The following is a 19007-nucleotide window of genomic DNA, read 5'->3' as shown; positions in this document are numbered from 1 at the left end:
AAGCATGAGAGAGGCTCAGATCTGGCTGAGAATGTTGTAGACCACCTCAGGTTAAGCTGACAATGTCCTGGGAAGACCAACAAGATTATGTCTATGAACACCTGCTCCAGATCTTCAAACCAGCCCGTGTGACCGGCTGTTCTGACATTTAGTAACTTAACAAGGACGAGAAGAGATGAAGAGCCTATGAGTAAGCAATCTGTTATACCTGTAAATGCTGTATATAATTTGTTCTACTATCACTCAAAAAACATTATAATTATTCTTATTGTTGAATACATCTTTTAAATAATTAGCCACATATCTCACATCTCTTACTTTATTCAACACTGATGCTTTAAATAGGATATCCAGTGGTTAACACATAGCCAAATGTAAAAGTGGCAGCTTTCAGACAGTAGGCCTAACCTGTAGGCTAAATAGACACTAAATAGACATCTCTAATAGGCTAGTGATCAAATTCCGAGGATCATTGTGATTATTGTTTTGCTTAGCCTAGTTGTCGTTCAGCTGAGAGTTAAAATCAATGTAGCTTAGGCTACTTGGAAACCTAAAGCTTGGGTTTAAAAATAATAATAATTCAATGCGTCAGTTGTCCAAATTAACTCAATTGCCGGCAACTCGGTACTTTCAAACAGTTAATTTTAAAGAACCGGTTCAAATACTGATTTAACAGTCTCAACCATGGTTTCAACTGGCCAATCGCTAGAGCGAAACTGTTGAAAACTCGAAAGAGTCTGCTACCACCATGTGGCGCAGAGAGGAAAAACAAGAGTATTTTACAGGCCTGTGTGGGACCCACTTCGGCACCCGTAGAGTTCCCATAAACTAGACGTGTACTTACTGTTTTGTTATGTAGTTTCATCAGAATCGGGAAATGCGAGTGTTTACAACTTCACACGGAACTCATCTATAACTACCGTCCGTCATCCGACTTACTTTTAACCTTACTAATGTGTTCAAGGCATAATGTCGTCGGATTTAATGTTAGATTTCGTAAATCAGTCAATGAATAAGGAAGCGGGAGACATTTCCATCGATCAGGATGGAGAGTGGGGTAAGATGCATTTTCTAGAAATATCCATGACAGCGCGTGCGGCTTGAATCAAGCATTAACTAACGTTGCCGACTTCTACAACTAGCTTTACGATTAATTTAGCAAAATCGCTTTACGTTTATCTAAATCTCATTATGAAGCGATTTAATATAGTGGTTTGTTTTGTTTTCGTTAAGTGACTGGTGAACTCGTTTCCCATTCATACATACACAGCTGTTGTTTTTGTGCCGTCAATTAAAAATGTAAGTTAGTTGAATCACTTGAATGAAAAAATATAAACATGAACAAATCCGAGGTTAAATTATTTAACTTTGCATCACTATAAATATGTTTTGAACGTTATGTAAATCCCAATAAACTCTAATGGCCTTGTGAATACACAGGTCTAGTTATGCAAGTTAATTACACTGTTAACATAAATAAAAAAACTGCAATGGAAACCAAAATACCTGTCACATAATACCGGAGGGTAAATGGTTGCAGGTAACTTGACCTGGATATAAACCCACAACTCCAAAGAAGGTTATGAAATGTATACATTTCCTCCTTTTGTTCTGACACAATTTCATGGCACTGTCTTTTACTTGTGCAGATATCAGTTTGTTTGATGAGCTGGAGGATCTTGGAGATGCTGACGAGTTTCTGAAGGCGCTGGTGGAGAGTGTAGGCTATGTGAGTCAATCTGTCAAAACAGGTTTATCACACAATTGGTTTTCTTAGAATTGGATTTATATTTTATTTTATTTTATTGCATTCGGAAAAAAGTACTATTTTAAAGACCACCCAAGGCTGTGTTTCCCAAAAGCATTGTAAGCCTAAGTAGAATCATTAACACCAATCATCTGTACGATCAATTTAGATCATGATGCTTCTGGGAAACACAGCCCAGCTCATTTTATTCAATTATTACTATTATTTTTAGAATGAAAAAGAAAAACATTGTGGATCTTTCCTTCTTTAGGGCACCTCTGTTCCTGGCATGGACTTTGACATTGAGCACCCAGTGTGGAGTAGCCCTCAGTCAGGTAATAAAACATGCCTGTTTTTGAATGTCTATAGCAGCAACAAATTCATAGTAACTCAATATTTTTGAGAAACGTTTAGAATATCACCAAAGCAAAATATAAAAAACGTACATGTCACTATTCCTCGAGGGTCATGTCACTGCGTCCAGGTAAAAGTTCTGATTAAAAAAACAAATCTGTCATTGTTCTTTCTGTTTGCTCTCACAGATGATGTAACCGTGGACTCACTGTCACCAAACCACACGCTCAGTTCAGTATCCTCTCCAGCGTCAGTAGAGCCCCACTCACCGTGCTCCACACATGTGAGTCAAACTCCACCCCAAAATAAAAATACGCTGTCCTTTTGCATTTCTACCTACTGAAATTTGCATCTAAATCTGTCCAGTGTTTTGAACTTTTACAATCACAGACAAACTAACATAAGCACACAATTGTTTCTTTTTCATTTGTATGCATATATCAACATATAATGTTTATATAATTAATAATCACAATAATGTAGAATTTAGGAATTGCAAAAGAGACAAAATTGTATATAAATATTTTAATTTATATTTATAAAGTAAAATTATATACTATTTACTTTCTTAATATATTTTATTTTGTTATATATACACTCAGATGCACTTCTAGTTTTCTTCCTTTATTTAATTCCTTAATTAGTCAAATGACCATCCAGTGCCCAGATGGAGTGTGTTTAGGCTGCACTGGTTCTGCCAGCTGCTGTGGTTCAGGGATCAAGAGGGCAGACACGCACATACACCCATGCGAATTAGGTGTCTAATTAAGACTCCACTGTGTTAACGAACGTCTTAATCAGCTCTCAGCACATCATCAAACTAATTAATGTCTGGCATTGAGATGTGTCCAGGCTTATTTTGTAATGTGTGTTGACAGTTCAAGGTGTATTAGCTTAAAATCAGTGTCCCTTTCAAGGTTTCGAGAAAAACCGAAGCTGTTTGTTTCCATTACTCAAATTGAAATTCTGAATTGAAAATACACCCAATAGAAACACGTGAATTGTGCAAAAATTCCCTTAATTGCAAAAAACCTTGTATATACTATTATACTCACATGAGGTGGATTTTCAGGCAATTCAGCAATTTCAGGCAGGTCACCTGGTGGTATATTTGGACAAAAGACGAGACAGAATTCTTTATTAAACTCATAAAAGACAAAAACATGAGAATACAGGATTCTAAACAACAAAGAAATGCCACAACTAATCAAGACCTCGAGCAGATATGAGGGAGAAACACCTTATATGTTATAATATAATGCAGGGTATTTCAAACTTTATGATGACAAGGACCCCCAAATATGATGAACCTTTTAAGAGGGACCCCTTACTAAAATTCATCTGTATATTTTTCATGCTATGTATGAAAAAATATTTATAACATTTAAACTATTAACTATTAAACTGTTATAAACTATTAAGCTGTTAAATAAATAGTGTGACATAAATACAACATTGTTTCCAAACTTAAATGTGGGATGTATAAACCTGAAGAAGAACATTTTCAATTAAAAAATATTTGTTTAAAGGTGCACTAAAATGAAAAATTGAATAACCTTGCCATAGTTAAATAAAAAAAGTTCAGTACATGGACATCACATACTGTGAGTCACAAACACCATTGCCTCCACCTTCATATGTAAATCTTGATTGTGAAAAACACCACAGAAAAACATGGGTGTAATACAGTTAATACAGTACAGTTTATGAGGACATGATTCGGTTTATGGACTATTGTATGTGACTAACGTTAGACCTTAGCAAGCAAAACGGTTTTGCACGTCAGACTAGTGTAACATTATACAGAGAACAGCAATGAAGTCCATTAGCGCATTTGAATGACGAAACACGCGATCGTGTCGTTTACTGATGTTTACTCACGTGACGATAGCCAACAGCATAGACATTTGAAGCAGTTTTACTCACCGACTGCTTCCAAAGCAGGACCGAACCTTTATCGCTGGGACCGCTCCGTCAAAAACACACTTCTTTGGGATGATTTGGTGAAGTCCTGTGACAGCAGTGGCGTGGAGATCCACTTTGCGATGCGACTGAAGCGATGTTGTGAAGCTTCCCGTCATTTCTGCGTTCAAATCGGTTCAAATGCAGCGCTGCCTTCCCGGAATGCTGTGCTGAAGAGTTGAAGTCGCTCGACGTCAACCATAGGAATAAAGTGGAGCGAGACGTGGACTGTAACCGATATAAGAGTTCACTGACGACTGGATCTGCACCTGAGAGAGGGTTTACGGGCGAGCATTTCACACGCGCTCTAGTCACACGTGCGTGCACCCTACCGGGAGAAGAGCCCGTACGGCCCATACAAGGACCTTCCGTTCTATTAACGTCAAGTCGACCCATACTCGAAAAAAACTCTCCGAAACTTGTGAGAAACCGGAAGGAGTATTTTTAACACAGAAATACTCCATCAAATGTCCAGCATTAGTTTTTGAAACTTTGTCTATGTTTAGGATGGGAATCCAAGTCTTTAACAGTGTAAAAAGTTTAGTATGCATGAAATAGCATTTCACCCCCCCTTTAACACGTTCTGTTAGTGAATGATGCAACATCTTGTAAGGGACGTGCACACGGGACACCTTGTTTTTAAAAAAATAGACAGCTGGTTGAATCAAACTGAACGAAGGAGACTCAATGGATTTTAAAATCTAAGCCATTTAACATGTTAAAAGAAAAATGAATTTCAAGGCTCAGTTACAGTCAGACACAAGGTTATGATTGTAGACACATTAAAGAATAGTGTGGCATCAAAGGTGTTCTGTAGTGTTTTATTTATGGTTTTATTGTTCTGTCGTTGGATATGTGTAAACAGTTACGTAATGATATGTATACTTTTAGACCATCTGGATTCACAACCCAGAATTCTTATGCTTGAGCACACTTTCAGTTCTCTTTATCTCTTTAAGGGCACTGATGGCTTTTGGATAGACCTAACTAACCATTATGCTGCTCTACTTTTGTCATAGCAGAAAATTGATTGTTCAGTTTATTCAATATGCTTTCTTTAGGATGAGGCGCTCTCTCCAGTCTCCTGGCATTCTCAGCCCTCTCCAATGTCTGTCTGTTCTGACTCAAGCGGTTTTGTTGAGGCGCCCACTGAGAGAAAGCCTTCCAAGAGGACCAATCAGACAAAAGGTAAGTGAATTATATTCATTTAGAATAACTGAAACCTCCCTAATTTCCTATTTATTTTTTAACTTTTTATAAAACAGCTAATTAACAGCAAAATTGTTCTCACAGCAAAGCCTGTCCAACCAGCAAAGAGACCCATTCAAGTTAGTCCCAAGGTCTCCATTCAGCCTAAACCACTCATCACCACGGTGCCCATCACCCATGCTACAGCCCCGCTTCAGACTAAGACCATCATCATCCAACCTCTCCAGACTACTGTTCTGCCTGTGGTGAAACATCCACCCGTCACTATTCAACCAGCACCCCCTACAGGTAAAAAAACAAAAAAACAGTTTCCTATTCTGTCACACTTTTTTTAAGTCCTCTTTTTGAAGTCTTGTATGTGATAAAAGGTCTCAGTATGTTTATATACATTTTTATACATTTTTATTTGTTTATTAGCAAAGTCAAATGTTTCAGGGTGTATTGCAAAACTCTGTTCATGCATACAAAAACCAGCAGATGGCGCAAAGTATCAACTTTTCAAACTGTTGGTACACCTTTCTGCCTTTACATATCCTAGAAAAAGCAGACTCGACATAGATATGAATGAGCTGCCTGCCTTTTGAAAGCAGCAAAAATGGGCAAGCGTTAGGATTTCAGCGAGTTTGACAAGGGAAAAATTGTGATGGCTAGACGCTTGGTTTAGAGCATCTCCAAAACTACAGCTCTTGTGGGGTGTTCCCGGTCTGCAGTGGTCAGTATCTATCAAAAGTGCTCCAAGGAAGGAACAGTGGTGAACCGGTGACAGGGTCATGGGTGGCCAAGGCTCATTGAGGCACGTGGGGAGCGAAGGCTAGCCCATGTGGTCCTATCAAAGACGAGCTACTGTTGCTCAAGGAGTAAATTCTGGTTCTGATAGAATTTTTTTGTCAGAATACACAGTGCTCTGCAGTTTGTTGCATATGGGGTGGCATAGCTGCAGACCAGTCAGGGTGCCCAGTCTGACCCCTGTCGCCATTGAAAGCGCCAACAGTGGGCATGTGAGGGGACCATGAAGCAATGGAAGAAGGTGGCCTTTCTAATGAATAACATTTTCTTTTACATCACATGGATGGCCGGGTGCATGTGCGTTGCTTACCTGGGGATCACACGGCACCAGGATGAACTATGGGAAGCAGGCAAGCCAGTGTAAGCAGTCTGATGATTTGGGCAATGGGAAACCTTGGGTTCTACCATCCATGTGGATGCTACTTTGACAAATACCACCTACCTAAGCATTGTTGCAGATGTACACATTTTCATGGAAATGGTATTCCCTGGTGGCTGTGGCCTCTTTCAGAAGGATAATGCGCCCTGGCCACAAAGCAATAATGGTTCAGGATTGGTTTCAGAGGAGCACAACAATGAGTTTGAGGTGTTGACTTGGCCTCCAAATTCCCCAGATCTCAATACAAATCGAGCATTTGTGGGATGTGCTGAACAAACAAGTCCGATCCATGGAGGCCCCACCTTGCAATTTACAGGACTGAAAAGAAATGCTGCTAACAACTTTGTGCCAGATACCACAGCACACTTTCAGGGGTCTAGTAGAGTCCATGCCTTGATGGGTCAGGCCTGTTTTGGCACCAAAAGGGGACCAACACAATATTAGGTCATTTTTTTTATGCCTGTTCGTTATGTTTGAATGTTGTTTGGGAAACGGGCTAATTTCTCTATTTGTACGCTTTAATTAGTGCATTCATTCTTGCTGTAGTCAATGCTGATATATTATGATTGAGCACAGTAGGAAAAAGATTTCTCCACAGACTGCCCTGATAGGCGACTCTGTTTAATGTCTTCAGTGTTAAACTATGGCTGTCAAGAATCAGCAAGCTTCAGTATCCGTTTCCTTGTGACTAGTATAAACATTTACCTCACACACCTGGAAACACAACTGGAGCAGAAAGCATGAATTCAAGTCTTATCCTGTAATCACCTTATCTAAAACATTACTTGATTTGACAAATAACTACTCCAGTGTGCTCAAACAATCACTTTTCACTCAGTTTTTGAGAACTATGTGAACGTTTTTTCAGAAAAAGGTATTGCGTGTCAATATAGATTTTAGTTTATAAGTTGTATGCTTCACAAAGCACTACAATCTTTTTCTCGTTTTCTCAGTTGGAAAAGAGAGAACCAACATGGGCTGCTATGTATTGAATCCATCTGTGTGAAACCTAGCGAAAGTGCACTTTGAACTGATTGCGTTCATGCTACAGTAATTATTTTCTGGCTAACCACAGAGTTTTGATGCGAGGTTAATTGTAGTTTGTCGGAAGACTAATGGGTAAGGCAGTGGGTGGCTGAGAGAATGGAAGCCGTTCGGAATGAACCCTGCCGGGGTGCCACAGCGAATTCCTCTCATTTAACTCAACACCAACAGTAACTCGTCATGCCTGACAAATTGTGTTTGTCTGTGTTGCCTGGAGGTGACGCATTTTGTTCTGGGTGAGGGATGGTGCTTGGGAAAACTGTTACCTTTGTGATTTAAAAAAGTATTTTTTTTTTCTCCCTTTTTCAGGTTATTAAACCAGTCTGTGCTGTAAAAACTTTACTTGCATAGTCTTGAGATTATTGGAGATCAGTAAAAGTGAATAAAAATAACAGCAAGGTTACTCTCTTGCAGGTCAACAAATGCTGCTATCTCAGCCCACTCAGGTTGTCCAGCTTCAGACGCCTCAGGCACTGCCCACACGTGTAGTCACTGTGCCAACGCTGGCTCAGGACAGATCCATCTCCGTTGTTGCCCCGGTAACAGCATCTCCTGTGGTCGCCATGACCCTGCAGAATTCCACCCCTGACGATGATGTGAGTTTCTACCACCAGAATTCTTACGTTTTGCAAGAACGCTGTTTATTTGCCAAGATTACCCATTAATATTATCATTTGTATTGAATTGGTATACATTTGCTTTCTGATGAAAATTATATTTTGCAGTCGCAATAATCTCTATGCAAACATTATTGAAGTGTTCGCAAATATTTACAATGTGGATGACCGTTAAAACTTTGCTATATTCTGGAATAACTTGTTAAAGAACACCTTTGGCCTGATACTTGTTGACTGTAGGGCCACACAGAAGAAAACATTTGTCTGTTATTTACACTGTTGAAAATTATGGGCGGTATGATTTTATTTTTTAAATGATTTTAAAAAAAAACATGCTTTTGAAATAAGTCTCTTACTAGACTGCATTTATTTGATACATTTATATTTATATTTTATTTGAAAAATATAGCAAAAAATAGTTATATTATAAAATAGGCAAATTTAAAATAAGTTTTAGCAGTTAAGTTTTAAATAAGTTTAAGAGAGCAGCATTTATTTGAAATAAAAATCTTTACTGTACCTTTTGATAAATTTAAATACATTTTTGCCAAATAAGTTGTCAGTTAGTTTTTTTTTTAAACCCCACAAAAAAACCTCACTGAGCCTAAACTTTTGAACGGTAGTGTCTTTAAGCCTTTCACTGTGAAAAAAAATCCTCAGAATTTCCAAGAATTATAAGTGGAAAGGACATTTGTAACAGTAACATATAATTGTAATAAAATATTGTCTTATTTTAGGCGTTTAATGTGCAGATGGTGTGTAATTTCAGTATGGAAGAAACCCAGTAATAGCACCGAATCTCAGTAATAGTCAGTACTACATCAGTCTCTAATTCTAGTGTATTTACTCAAGGACTTGTAGCTGCTGTGTATTATTTCCTGTCCCTGAAATTCAAATTGATTGACTTTCCCCCCAAAAAGTGTGACTGTGCAGCACTTTCCACATTGCTCTGTTTGTTTTGGTGTTTTAACATGGCAACACTTGCTCAAGCAATATCATGAGTTTTGGGTGGAATTTTCTGTTTAGGAAACCTGTTTTCTCATAATCTGAGTTTAATAATTCTAGGCATGTAGAAATTACATGCTGTGACTTTAAATAAAAATGGAGTACAAGAAAGCTAAGGGAACATTAATGACCAAGGATTTGGTCTTACTTTGATATTTGTATTTACTCATCAAATGGTTCCCTAATCAAAAGCATGTGTTCTCCCAGATGTGCTGTCCTGACATCAGCGAAAAGCCCTACCCAGATGTGAGAAATTAGGCTGTTTATAGTTAAGAGAGGAGGAGAAGGTGTTATGGTTGAAACGAGAGAGACTCATTAATGAGAAGAGCACATATTTCTGTAGAAGGGATAATGGTGGATAAAGTGTCACTTTTCTTCACAAAAAAATAAAATTTAGATCAATAATTGTTAACCCCTGTGCACCCCTTTGGGCTGCAAAGCCCCTGTTGAAGCCACCCTTTTTTTTCAAAATTGTCAAAAAGATCTTTACCTTACCACTCCAAAAACGGTAGTGTATATCTTGTGTACTAAAATGTGTATTATTTTATTTTACAGGATATTAGGGGCGTTTACATGGAGCACTTTAATCGGTTTAAAAGTCCAATCCGAATGAAAATGCTCCATATAAACATCTTGATCGGAATAAAAATGCCCAAACCGAATGAGAAATTGTAATCGGTTTGAGAGGGGTGGGATAAACATTTTCATGAACCGATCAAACGAAAAATGTAACCATGTAAACGACCTGACCCGATTATTTTTCAGTGTGCGTCCTAATATGACGTGATACACAGCGCGTGCCTTCACCACTGACCATGCGCCGCACTCACGCAGCCGCAGGCTATAATGTTGAGAGGAAAGTACAATTTTTCTGAGGGGTAAACTTTTTATTTTGTAAGAAGTTATGAAGATAATGACACCCTCTCATCTTGACAGCGTTTATCCCTGGCACTTTTTACTTCAACTGCGCATGACAGAAGAATAATTTTTTTCTGAGATGATTACACTTTACAACAAATAAATAGCTTTTATAGAACCGTATAAGTCATGGTGGTCACTGAGAGTTGCTATGGCATCCGTGAACACATTCCAGCTGCCGGAGAGGACAGAGTCGACATTTCTGATGCGGAAGACAAACTCTGTGATGATTGCGATAGAAAGTCAGGACATGTATACCCTAGATCGGTTTAGATAACATCTCATGTAAACAGTCCACAGAATCTTTCAGTTGGAATTATTTTAAACGGAATGACAAAAAAGTGTGCATGTAAACGTGGCTGTTGTCATTTTGATAAGCATGATACATTGAGCTTAAAGAACAATTTTTTTTCATTTTCTTTTTGTAAGAGTATGGCTCTCAGAGTCAACTTTTTGTCCCAGTGTTCCTAGCGACCAACCAACAGTGAGCTCATGCTCTCATTATTTTCCATTAAAGTATTTGTTCCGACGTACTGTAGATTCAACTGACCTCAGATTAATTAAATAGAGTTCAGGATTAGTCTCAAATTCCTGTGCATTTAGTGCTGCCTTTTCCACATTGGGTGTTGTTACAGCTTTCACTCTGAGCCCTTTTCAATTTCCAAGTTCTCTGGAAAAAAAATCCAGCAGAGCACCTGTGTGTACATTAGTTTGGTTCGTGTGTAGGCAGTGGCATTGATTGGGAGAGAACATAGAGACAACAGACCTCCATAGAAGTACTGATAAACAAAGGCCCTGTAGTAAACATTGCTGGGTAATGTCAGAAATTACAGACGGCTTAACTATAGCTGTGTGAAAAGTCAGTCAGCCAGATAAAACCCCTCTCAAATGTTTTAATCTCAGCTGTCAGTGGGTGCATATTCATTTAGTTATTACCCTATAAAATGCTGTGTATGCATTGCAGTCAATATTTTATCATGTAATATTTATTATTTAACATGGGATAGGATGCACTAAATTTAGTTGATGAATATATCACACATTTATAATAAATCAAATTATGTGAAAACTGAGCTCCATGAAGTTTGAGTATACTAAGATATTCAGTGTTTTAAAGACATTACTTGATTCTTTTTACTTTGTGTATTAGCTTTTTGTGTATTAATTTTTACATAGTGTTTGTGATATTAAATTATGTATATACTGTTGTTATTAGTAGCATATTTTTGTTAATGGTATGTTTTAGTTAATGCTTCTCATTCATGTCATTGATTCGATTTCATTATCATTATGATAATTACTTGCGTGGGCAGTACATTGTCCAAAAACATTCGCCACCAATAATAATGACCCACGGGTTATATGAATCACTTATTTATTACAATATAATGTACACTAACCTAAAGGATTATTAGGAACACCATACTAATACTGGGTTTGACCCCCTTTCGCCTTCAGTACTGCCTTAATTCTATGTGGCATTAATTCAACAAGGTGCTGAAAGCATTCTTTAGAAATGTTGGCCCATATTGCTAGGATAGCATCTTGCAGTTGATGGAGATTTGTGGGATGCACATCCAGGGCACGAAGCTCCCGTTCCACCACATCCCAAAGATTCTCTATTGGATTGAGGTCTGGTGACTTTGGGGCCATTTTAGTACATTGATATCATTGTCATGTTCAAGAAATTTGGAATGATTCGAGCTTTATGACATGGTATATTATCCTGCTGGAATTAGCCACCAGAGGATGGGTACATGGTGGTCACAAAGGAATGGACATGGTTAGAAACTATGCTCAGGTAGGCCATGGCATTTAAACAATGCCCAATTGGCACTAAGGGGCCTAAAGTGTGCCAAGAAAACATCCCCCACACCATTACACCACCACCACCAGCCTTCACAGTGGTAACAAGGCATGATGGATCCATGTTCTCATTCTGTTTATGCCAAATTTTGGCTGTCCAATTTTGGTGAGCTTGTGCAAATTGTAGCATCTTTTTCCTATTTTTCCTGGAGATGAGTGGTACCCGGTTGGGTCTTCTGCTGTTGTAGCCCACCCGCCTTAAGGTTGTGCGTGTTGTGGCTTCACAAATGCTTAGCTGCATACCTGAGTTGTATTGTGTGGTTATTTCAGTCAAAGTTGCTCTTCTATCAGCTTGAATACTCAGACCGGCCCGTCTGGCATCAACAACCATGCCACGCTCAAAATTGCTTAAATCACCTTTCTTTCCCATTCTGACGTTCAGTTTGGAAGTTCAGGAGATTGTCTTGACCAGGACCACACCCCTAAATGCATTGAAGCAACTGCCATGTGATTGGTTGATTAGATAATTGCATTAGTGAGAAATTGAACAGGTGTTCCTAATAATCCTTCAGGTGAGTGTAAATCAATTGCAATATTTACATTGCAATAATTATGAATCACTCAGAGGTACCATGAAGACACGTGACAGGAAAAAATGCTTGCAATTTTATTTGCAGCTGTCTTCTCCAAATCACCAGGATATCCATCCATAGCTAATTGTATTGCGTGCACAGGAGCATTACTTAGGACATGCAGTGGCGTAGAACAGTTGTGAATGAGCATTCACTGCTCTCATGTTGCTCAGCTGAATGGCTTCATGTATACAAAGTTCATGTGTCTTAAATCCCCTGTAGTGCAGCGCCATATGAGTTCTGTTTCCTACTGTTAAAATATGACGTTGAGTGAGATCCATATTTTATAGTAGATTAGTATCAGCTGTGTAGCAGCCACCATGCATGTGCATTTCATTCCCATCTGCATGCTTATGTTGTAGTTCATGGCTTATGTGATTTTTAGGCAGTGTTGAATGTGTTCCGTTCACACAAGCTGTCATTTAGACTCGGTCATGAATGTCTAGGCCGAAAGAGAAGAAAAACAAGTTCACACATTTATAGCAACAGTTATTGTCTCCATATGCACCAGCGGTTTCCTTGTAAAGTCCACATCATCTTTGCATGTTGCAATTCCGCAGGTATCAGATTTTATTGTAGTCTATAATTATAAATCTGTCTTTTGTATTTTTTTGATTTAGACAAGTTTCAAATGTAGACTTTTTTAATGTTTGAAGGTGTGAATTGGATTTCTGAAAAAAAATCTAATGTCTTTAGTATGTAAGCAATGATTGCACTAGATGGATCTGACAATAAGAGGAATATGACTCGCATCTGTAGCCTCAACGTCTGTTGGCTTGTAGAAAACTTTTTTAGCAGAGCGCAGCCACATGTTAACTCTCTCTCCTGCTTCTGTTTTTGTCCTTTATTCTGAGCTCCAGACTCTTGGTTGGGGTGTTATACTCCTACGTGGCAAACACACACACACATGATCATGCATGAACTCTCACACTCATGCAGGCCAATCTCTGCTGCAAAGAGAAAGGGAAAAATGGAGTGATGCCTTTATGCATTTCAAACAGATTATACAAAAGGGCTTTTTTTTCTGCTTGTCTAATCAGATATGCACTATATTGCCAAAAGTTTTGAGACACCTGCCTTAACATGCACATGAACTTTAATGACATCCCATTGTTAATTAGGGTTTAATATGGAGTTGGCCCATCCTTTGCCGTTATAACAGCATCAACTCTCCTTGGAAGACTTTCCACAAGGTTTAGGAGTATGTTTATGGGAATTTTTGACCATTCTTTTAAACCACATTTGTGAGGTCAGACATTGATGTTGGACTCTAATTTATCCCAAAGGTGTACTATCAGGTTAAGGCCAGTCAAGTTCCTCCACACCAAACTCGATCATCTGTCTCTTTATGAACATTGCTTTTTGTCAGTCATGTTGAAACAGGAAGAGGCCATTCCCAAATTGTTCCCACAAAGTTGGGAGCATGAAATTGTCTAAAATGTCTTATATTTTTGGTATGCTGAAGCATTAAGAGTTAATTTCACTTGACCTAAGGGGCCAAGCCCTGATAAATAACCACATGCCATAATCCCCCCTCCACCAAACTTTACACTTGGCACTGCAGTCAGTCAAGTACCATTCTCCTAGCAACTGCCAAACCCAGATTCGTCCATCGGATTGCCAGACAGAGAAGCTGATTCGTCACTCCAGGGAACTTGTTTCCACTGCTCTAGAGTCCAGTGGTGGTGTGCTTTACACCACTGCATTGACTCTTTGCACTTGATGTAAGGCTTGGATGCAGCTGCTTGGCCATGGCCGCTCTGATTTTACGTGGCCTACCACTTCGTAGCTGAGTGGCTGTGGTTCCCAATTTTTTGTACTTTGATAAAATACCACTAAAAGTTGATTGTGGAATATTTAGTAGTGATTTAGAAATTTCACAACTGAACTTATTGCACAGGTAGCAAGTTGGCAACCTATCACGGTACCACACTTGAATTCACTGAGCTCCTGAGAGCGACCAATTCTTTCACAAATGTTTGTAGAAACATCTGCATGCCTAGGTGCTTGATATATTTTATATACAGTGGAAGTAATTGGAACACCTGAATTCAATTATTTGGAGGGGTGTCCCAAAACAACATGCACATGATGACATGTACATATATAAAAAAAAAAGAAAAAAGAAAGTGCTTAACATGCACACGCCCTTTTGCATATTTTTTTAAATATATATATACGTCATACTTTGATTTAATTATATTAACTTTTTTTTTATTACAATCAAATCCAGAAAATTACTCATATTTTTACATGCTGACATAATTAATAACTAAAATAATAATGCTATCCCATCCAGAAGATTAAAAATAGGTCAGAGTTCTATGTTTATCTTTCCTATCTTTTTTGCCAGCACTAATGGCATGATCATGCAGTGGTAAAATGTGAAAGCCTATTGAAACTGTCACAGGCCATAGTGTGTGTGTGTGTGTGTGTGTGTGTGTGTGTGTGTGTGTGTGTGTATTTGTGGAGGTAAGCACAGCTGTAGTTTAACTATGGCTGCTTGTGGTTTGGCCTCAGAGGAAGTTTTGGGTTGAGGGGGTTTAGAAGGAATTGCAGTGCAGCAGTAAAACTGGCAGGTGGGGCAGGTGTCTTTGAGTGTGTGTGTGTGTGTCCTTATGTTTAGCTGCTGGAGAGTTATTGTGGCTTGGGATGTTTGAAACAGCTGAATGCTGATAACTCTGTAATGCTTTGTTATAGCAGTTTAAGATTAATGATCTTTGGCAAGTCAGTCTCTGCAGCATTGAGCAGATTCCCTGGCCCAGTGGACTTAGACTGTTTAAACTTTTCTTTATACATAGTCATAATTTGCACTATTAATAAACCAATATATCAGCCGAACTGATTAATTGGCCAGTAAATTACTGACATTGCCTGATTATTGTGCATGCCTGGCAGATGTGAGCACTCGTTTTCTATTTAGAATATTGTATACAATGTTTAATTTATCATTTAAATTTTATTATTAGTAGTCCTTCTTTAATCTTTCTTTTCTGTTCTGACCTGCCTGTTGGATAAAAACCCCATAGATTTAGAATAAAGAAGGGACCCGATTATCATAGACTTTTAAATTTGTAACTACTCTACTGTTCAAAATGTTAGGGTTGGGAAGATTATCTTGTGTTCAAGGCTGCAGTAATCTGATGTTGTGAAATATTACAATTTAATTTATATTAAAATAACTTTTCTCTTTTAATATATTTAAAATATTTATGTATTTAATTTGATGGCTGAATTTTCAGCATCAGTCTTCAGTATCAATCCTTCAGAAAGCATTGTAATATGCTGATTTAGTTCTCAGGAAACGTGTATTATCAATACTGAAAACAGTTCTGTTGAAAACAACTTCCGTGTAAACTGTGATATTTTTTTCAGGATTATTTGATAATTATAAAATTCAAAAACTTTTTTTACATTCAGTGTTGGTTAAATTACAAAAGTAAATAATTAATCTTTAACAGTGTAATTACTGTACTAATTACTCTAAACTATTACTATCATTATCATTACTCTTACTATTTAAAGCATTATCATTACTTTTACTATTTTATGCAATTACATCAGAACTAACTAATTCAATTACAGAAATGAATTACTTAGTAATCAGTCACACCAATGACTGGTATCATTATGCATGCCTTTACTGTCACTCTTAAACAATTTAATGCTTCCTTGCTAATTTAAAGTTTAAATTTCTTTCAAAAAAATAACTTGGCTATTTTTCTTCAGAAAATATAGAAAGTTATATTGTAGTAAATGAGATTATAACCATATTGACCACTCAGCTCTCTATAAATTGGGTAATGACAGTCTGCCTTGATTAAACTAGCAGTTGTGTAGTAATTGAGAAGGACTGTGGTCTGAGCAACTAGTAATTTTGGGTTACTAGATCATCAGACTGTTAACTCCATAATGGTTATGTATTACCTACTTACTGCTAATAGATTACATACCAGCCCACACATAAAAAGGAGGATGACCGTCTGTTAAGGTGCTTTAAATGTATTTTTTGGGCCACTGTGAACTATCGTTGTATGGAAAAGATACGTGAGAAGATTATAATAAAAAATTCAGTATTTGCATTCCATGGAAAAATAATAGCGTATGGGTTTGGAATGGAATGAGGGCGAGTAAAAAATGACACAATTTTCATTCTTGGGTAAACAGTTTTTTTAATTATAGTTTTTGTTGTGGATGCCATCTAGAAACTGGGCTATTTCTCCAGAATACAGATTTTACAGAATGAGAATATAGAGACTTTTCTTTTATGTAGTTCAGGTTCAAAAATTCTTGAGATGGGCACAACAGGTAAATATTTTTTTTTTCCTTTTCTAAAAAAAACCTGTCTTAGAAGTAGTAGATTCAATGTTCCCTTTTTTCTCACGACACTCTGCATTATAAATAACTCACTTAAGCACATCGTTTCTAAAGTAGATTCCTTAGGGTAAAATAAACTGTCTTGGATCTCTGAAGAAGATGCCAAACAAAGCAGCTTTCAAACTCAGTAATTTAGCTTTCAGCAGTCATGTTGGTAGAATACTGCTGGATCAGCTTTGTGAATTTGGGTAATAACCATGAGCTAACAAATAAATTCTGCAAGAATGTGTCAGAGACAGACTCAATTGGTTGTTTAGAAGATCCTCTGGTTGCTGTTTTGAGCCTACTTTGCTCTGCTAGTTAGGTAACGTTTTGGTGGAGTCGTACTGTCATATTTGTAAATTTATCAAGTCTCTGCCATCAATCTGAGTGTTGGGTGATAGACATTTGGTTTGAATATACTGAGGTTTTGGTTAAATTACAGTACATTCCCTCATGAACATCTTTCATTGTTTCAGCACAAGTCTTCAGTAATGCTGAAATTTGGTGAGCTATGCCAACATCCACCAATCCCTCCCTCCCCTCCCACCCGATTTGATTGCCATGGTGATGGCACCCCGTGCTCTTGTAACCAAACATGTTATTCATTCCCAGGCCCTGGCCGTGGCCCGGTTCCCGGTTTTAGGAGAGCTTTCTCATGAGATGGAAGCACAAACAGGCACATGGAGATCCAAACGGTTTAATCACCATGACTATTAGCCCACAGTCTTCAAATGGTCTGGCTGTGAGAACAATCCACCCCACCCTACCAGTGGTCTTGGTTTCTCTTTAGTCTATTGCAGTAAAGTTCTTTTGTTCACCTTCGTCGTTCTCCTCTCGTTAGGGTGGGGTATGTTCTCAAACATGTCTGCTGCAAGCATCTGACCCCTGAGTCAGGACTGGGTGGTGGTTTGATTATGAACAGGCCTGTTTATGTAAGCTTAATTAACTATGTTTAATTAGGCTGGAGTTTTAATCATGTTCCAGAACATTGTTAATGTGGAGCACACATAAATTCAGCACTTGCTTTAATAGTTTTATATAAGAATAAGGCTGTATTGTTTTTTTAATAGCTGTTTTTTAATAGTTAATTTTTTTGGAGCCATCCTGGATATTACTCTTGGACTGCTGTTCAGTCATACAAGTACAATTGAATGTATTTGAATGAAGAAAGCTCAAATTGCCCAAACAAAATCACATATTTAATAGCATTTCCAATCAGGAATAAAACTTATACATTACCATTCAAAAGTTTGGGCTGGTAAGATTAAATAAAAAAAATTCTAAACATTTTTTTTTGTCCTTTTATATTCACCAAGGCTGCATTTATTTGATTAAAAATGCTGTAAAATAAATATTGTAAAATATATTAGAATTTAAGATAAATAATATTTTAATATATTAAAAAATGTAATTTATTCCTCTGATGGCAACGCTGCATTTTCAGCAGTCTGAAAGTTTTAAATGGTCCTTCAGAAATCACTTGAATATGATTGACAATAATTTGAAATCAAATGTAATGTTGAAAATGTATTTGTTGAAACGGTGGCATTGTTTTATCAGGGTTTGTTTATGAATAGAAAGTGTAAAAAACAGCATTTATTTAAATTAGGAAATGTTTTATTTCTTTCAAAAACAAAAATCTTATCATGGTATCATAAATTATATTTCCATAATACATCATTTTTTCCTCTTCAATTTTCCACTTATAATTCCGACCTAATGAGCAACAGAAACATTCTCATGGCTTTGAATGGAAAATAGGACATTAGGTCTTTCTCTCTTCACATTCCTCAATAATGGACAGTATGCCAGATGGTCCTGTCTGTTATTATCTTTAGGTGGAGTGTGTGTGCGGAGAGGGAGCACAGACATACATTAATATCCAGCCATGCTTCATTTGTCATGATTAAAGGTATAGCTAGTGCAAAAAACTGAGATCCTAGCCGCAATCAAGTTTTACATTTTGTTGCACTATTAACAACCTTTTGTGTGTCTCAGCCATGTCACAAATGATCATAATGATGCAAATTTCCTGCAGGACCTGTTAGTCTTTGTCCGATAAAAATGCATGAGATAAAGATCTCATTTGTGCGGTGGGGGCCAAATTCAACCACACTTGGCCTGTGTGCCACATCCCATGAACAAATACTAGAATAATTACTAGTTTTGTCAAACAGTATTGACCTGAT

The 19007-nt window shown here is 37.6% G+C and overlaps 1 protein-coding gene across 1 annotated transcript in view; it reads left to right on the top strand.

Moving 5' to 3' along the window:
* Window positions 1-807: 807 nt before the first annotated feature.
* atf6 (activating transcription factor 6) overlaps window positions 808-19007 on the top strand; it is a 47528-nt gene continuing 29328 nt past the window's right edge. The window contains exons 1-7 of the mRNA XM_067417689.1: window positions 808-1057; window positions 1650-1729; window positions 2019-2082; window positions 2290-2384; window positions 5125-5251; window positions 5357-5560; window positions 7896-8077. Coding sequence (XP_067273790.1) covers window positions 970-1057; window positions 1650-1729; window positions 2019-2082; window positions 2290-2384; window positions 5125-5251; window positions 5357-5560; window positions 7896-8077 — 840 coding nt within the window. The 5' untranslated portion in view covers window positions 808-969. The remainder of the gene's footprint in view (window positions 1058-1649; window positions 1730-2018; window positions 2083-2289; window positions 2385-5124; window positions 5252-5356; window positions 5561-7895; window positions 8078-19007) is intronic.

This window comes from Pseudorasbora parva, chromosome 15 (genome assembly GCF_024679245.1).
Source record: "Pseudorasbora parva isolate DD20220531a chromosome 15, ASM2467924v1, whole genome shotgun sequence".
NCBI classification, from domain to species: domain Eukaryota; kingdom Metazoa; phylum Chordata; class Actinopteri; order Cypriniformes; family Gobionidae; genus Pseudorasbora; species Pseudorasbora parva.
Note: the sequence above shows the minus strand (reverse complement) of the source record. Positions and strands in the feature narration are given on the sequence as shown.